Genomic DNA, 4,691 nt, shown 5'->3' on the forward strand with positions numbered 1-4,691 from the left:
AGACGTAAATAATATTCGTCTTCAAATAAACGTCCCGAGAGACGAGAAAAATAAAAATCCCTATAATTATTATGAAAAGACGTAAATAATTTTCATTTGAAAATAATCATCACACGAGACGAAAAAATATATTTCTCGTAAATAATTGTTATACAAAGACGAAAAAAATTCTCTTAAAACAAGGCGACGTTGTTGATCTCAAATATTAGGATAATAATTATTTTAGGTCTCTGCTTATATTTTTTCGCACAGAACATTTCTAATATTACTTGTGTTCTTATAGCTGTTTTGGATCCTTTAGTGTAAATATAAAAATATTAAAATATAAAAAAACGATTATTCTTGTTCCTAAGAATTAAAAACAAATCGCAAAAATTTAAGTTCAACGTAAACGGAGTCAAGAAACTGATAAGCTGCCTGTAAGTGCAAATGATTATTTCCCTTCTAAAGGCGAATTCATATAAGGTGTTGATACCAGAGCAGCTAATTTCAAGAAGGATTTTACTGATTTGTCAAAATGATGTGTTTGTTGTACATTTGTTCGTGTTCTGATTGTCATTGTGCGTATAATTTGTTAGTGCAATTTTTGTTTTTGTGCTGCCACTATATGAATTCGCCTTGGTAGCTGTAAGTGGATATAGCTCGGAGTTGTTTAAAGAGAACTTTAGCATTATTTAATATGTATGGAAATATGTGAAAAAAGGGAACGAAATATAAATCTGTAATATAGCACTGGTTGATTTTTCCGTCAGGTTGAGAAAATGTATTTTTGAATAAGTATCCGTCCTCTATTGCCACATTTGGTTTAAAAACAAGCCTTTTCCGGCGTTGTACTATTTTCAGATTTATTTTTTTCGTTGTGAGTTTTGGTTTGGATACAAATATTCTAAACAAAAATTAAACTCATGATTGCATAATGCTAAAACCGGTTTATCGCCAATCAAACTTGATAAGAGATGAGGGAAAGTCTTTAAAAAATATGATTTAAGTTGATAAGAAAGGGATATATTTTCAACATTATAACTAAGCTATTGTGGCGGTTACAATTTTGCCAAGTGTTTGGTCGAGCGTCCCATTGCTTTTTATTTAGAGAATTTTGGAGACGAAAATTTAGAGTAGCGTTTGTCAGAATTCCACAGCTCTCCATGACCGAGAAGACGTCGAAAATGTGAACCCAAACACACATTTGTCAAGTGATCAGGATTACGATATTTCTTCTACATCGCAAGAGGGAGGACGCACAGTGTGTAACTTGAACTTTTTTCGTGACAAATTTTAAATAGAACGAAAACAGTTAGCGTTTCAAGGCTTTTGAGATGGAGAATTGAGGAAAAATAGTTTCTCTCGATAACAAAATTTCCTTGACTTTTTAAATGACCTTCAAGGGGAAATTTTTTTATCAACTAATTACATGTTGTTTATAGGTAAAAAAGACAAAAAATCAAAATTTTCACTTTTCATGGTCATTTTGAACATAAAGGTAATTTTTTATTCAATGTGACCATCAAAAGTAAAATTTTGGATTTTTTGCCCCTTGATAATAGATGCATTTTTCAGTTCTTGAGACAATGGGAATGGATTCCTCGACGCAAGAACACCAAAAATAGGTGTTTAAAACTTTTTAAAAAGTTCACTGCCTACTGTTTTCAGGTCAAACAAGAAAAAAATTGAAAACCCCTAACTTTGAAGGATATTTGAAAGGTCAAGGAAATTTTGTTATCCAAGGAAACTATTTTTCCTGAATTCTCCATCTCAAAAGCCTTAAAACGCAATTGAATTTTTTTCGCTAGCTGTTCTCATTTTCGAGATATTAGAATTTGTCACAAAAAAAGTTTAATTTCCACACTGTGGGACGATAGGCTACTTAGGGTGTTCAAACGAAGATATACTTGAATGAAATAGGAGCCAAGGAGGCTATGTGTTTAATTGGGAAGTCGCCGCCAAAAAGGTGTTACAGTTTGCCAAGAGGATTGCAATAGCTTACCTAACCTAAAATAGATGCAATCCAGATCCTACAGACTACTAGTACGCACCTCTAATCACTTAGACTCAGTGGCTGCCAAACATACTACGATTAATTATAAAAAATTTGAAGCAAAAGGGGTAGCACATTGCGCCGAATAAAATCCATCAGCTAGCTTTTAAATAAAACACACAATTTTTTATTTACGTTTTTGGCCTTAAAGAGCGTTTAATATGATATTTTTTCATAGTATTTTCCAAGATATGTGATTAAAATTTCTTCCATTATTAATGATTAGTTTGTAATAGAAATGAAAGATATTCATATGCACTTAATGTTTTCATATACATAAGCGATTTTATGAGCTACTCAGACACTACTGAACTTAAAAGCTAATGACTAATGCTGTTTGAGAAAATCTAAATACATATTTGCCATTGTGTCAATTTTGAAACTTTATGTAGTAAAAAACGAAATTTTGATTTATTCAGATGTTCGTAATATACATATACTGACTTCCAAATGGTATGAAATTATCGAGCTATTTACACGGGGGGTACTTCAATGACCGCAAATTTTAGAAATAAAAACCAAACAGTAAAATTTTAAAAATAAATTTCCACGCATTCTTGCGTACTTAAAACTAAAAAAAAAAAAATATTTATTTAAACCGATGAAGATCTTTCGAAAGTTTTTCATTTTTGACGAACTGAATTAATTTCATTCATGGAAATTGCATTTTTTTTTTTTTAATTTATAACAAAAGACTTACGACACGAACTTTTGTGTTTGTCAAATTCCATTTTCCATGCGGAGTCATCTGCTTACATTGCTAATCTATATTAGTTTTTCTTGCTGCTTTTTTCGTTGCATTAACTTTGGTCTGATTTCGTTGCTTTTGAAAACTGCGTATCTATTTGCAGTAAATTTAAAATTACATAATTAGTAAATCCACTTAAATATGATTTTTAAATTATATGTATGTATATGTATATGCCTATATAAAATTGACTTGCATTGGTCCACTTAACGAAATTAAAATCTTCAACATACCGTAAGATTTTTCCTTTCTCTTTCAAGCTTTCGTTACTTAGTCAGACTGCTCTCTATGCTTGCGCGCAATGTAGCTGCTAAGTCTACGCTCGCGAAGCTAACGATTTTTTTGTTCTACGTACATACATACATACATATCTGTTTCGTATCTGTATTCTTCGTCGACATGAGACTATAAATTTTTCTTGTCTTTTACACTCACTTACTTTGCTAGTTGCTACTTTAAATACACAGTATTTGTTTGAATGTCTATAAAAAAAAAATGATTTACACCAAACGTTAATTTGCGCTTGGCACCAGCACACACATACACACACTCACACACGCACTTAAAACTGCACTGTACACTCGTCAAAGCGTCCAACCCTTAGACCGCCACAATTTTGCTGGGATCCACTTTAACGCGCAAAAATACTGTATCCTCTTTGATGAAAGGTCGCCTATGCAGCATTTCATGCGAAATGAAGCGTGGAAAGCCGAAACCCAACTGATCCGGTTCATTCGAGGGCCGCTGGAAGTTCTCCCATGTCGGATCGGGCACAAACGACTCAGCCACACCGCCCTGTCCGCTCTGCGCGCCTTGTTCGAATAGTGTGAATGTGATCGAGTGCGAGAATGGCCATTTCAGTAGCGCATCATATTCGCCCGGCAGCACTTTGATATACACCGATACGTGCGTGTTCTCGCCCGGTCCGTTGCCATTGAGAAACATTGAAGCCTGTAACTTGTAACCATATTGCGAGGTATAAAATGGCGGCGAAACCAACTCAAGTCCATCTTTGCTGCGCGCCTCTGTCATTTTGGCCGACCAATCGGTAATCTTCCACAGCAACGTGCCGGTGTAGTTGATCGAAAGCTTCGAAACAGCGGTCTTTAGCATTTGTATTTGTTGTCCTTGGCGTGAAGAGAGCGCCACCATGAGTGACAAATGTGACGCTGCATTTGCTTCCAAATGAGCTTCGAGCATGTGACGTGGTCCCTTGAAGCGACAGCCGGCCTCCTTGAAACTGCATGCAATCGCTAGTGCCTTACATTCATCACGCAAGTGCCCCTCCATGTCGCCGCGTGCAATTGGACCTGCATCACAGCGTTGTGGACATGTCATAGGCGCACGCGGGCACTGGGCTGCATGCAGCGGTAGTGTGTCGGAGGAGAATTCGCGTGTGCAGTGTATGCAACGACGCAAGCGTTTGGCACAATCCTTTGACTTGTGTAGCGTCATACGACCGCGCAGCACACGCTGACCACACTTGGCCTCGCAATAGACGGGCTCTTGGCCGCAAGTGCCGGCATGCTCTTCGAGGCCAGCGCCAGAGAATTCACTTTGACAGAACTCGCATTTTGTGCGTCGCATATTGCAGGTGAACTGTAGGTGATCGGTCATCATGATGCGAGGAATTTGTGCGCCACACTTATTCGGGCACTGGGTGGCGTCGTGCTTGCAAACGTTCAAGTGGCCCTGGAAGGAGAGAGAGATGAGGAAAATTTTTCGTTAGTCATGTAGAAATGCAGTGATATAGGATTCAGTAAATTGATAAAGGTAGCCTTAATAAACAAAAACTAGTAACCTTTACTAAGCGTGTTTTTTGTTTCTAAGTTGATTAGGAGGTCATTGTGTATGTTATCTATATCCGAAAGTAATGAGGTAAAACCAAACTTGCCAACATTCATCGCT

The 4,691-nt window shown here is 36.7% G+C and overlaps 1 protein-coding gene across 1 annotated transcript; it reads right to left on the bottom strand.

Annotated features, from left to right (window-relative positions):
• Positions 1–2,145: 2,145 nt before the first annotated feature.
• Positions 2,146–4,471, bottom strand: LOC118741237 (TNF receptor-associated factor 4-like). The gene has a single exon (XM_036473150.1). It carries the CDS (start codon positions 4,401–4,403, stop codon positions 3,384–3,386), a length of 1,020 nt encoding a protein of 339 aa, XP_036329043.1. The 5' UTR covers positions 4,404–4,471; the 3' UTR covers positions 2,146–3,383.
• Between the last annotated feature and the right edge of the window lie 220 nt (positions 4,472–4,691).

The sequence above is a fragment of the Rhagoletis pomonella genome, unplaced genomic scaffold (genome assembly GCF_013731165.1).
Source record: "Rhagoletis pomonella isolate Grant_MI unplaced genomic scaffold, Rhpom_1.0 Rhpom_scaffold_00006, whole genome shotgun sequence".
NCBI lineage: Eukaryota > Metazoa > Arthropoda > Insecta > Diptera > Tephritidae > Rhagoletis > Rhagoletis pomonella.

What these genes read in the sequence shown, in the direction of transcription:
- LOC118741237 (XM_036473150.1), bottom strand. Translation starts at nt 4,403, where the DNA reads ATGATGACCGATCACCTACAGTTCACCTGCAATATGCGACGCACAAAA.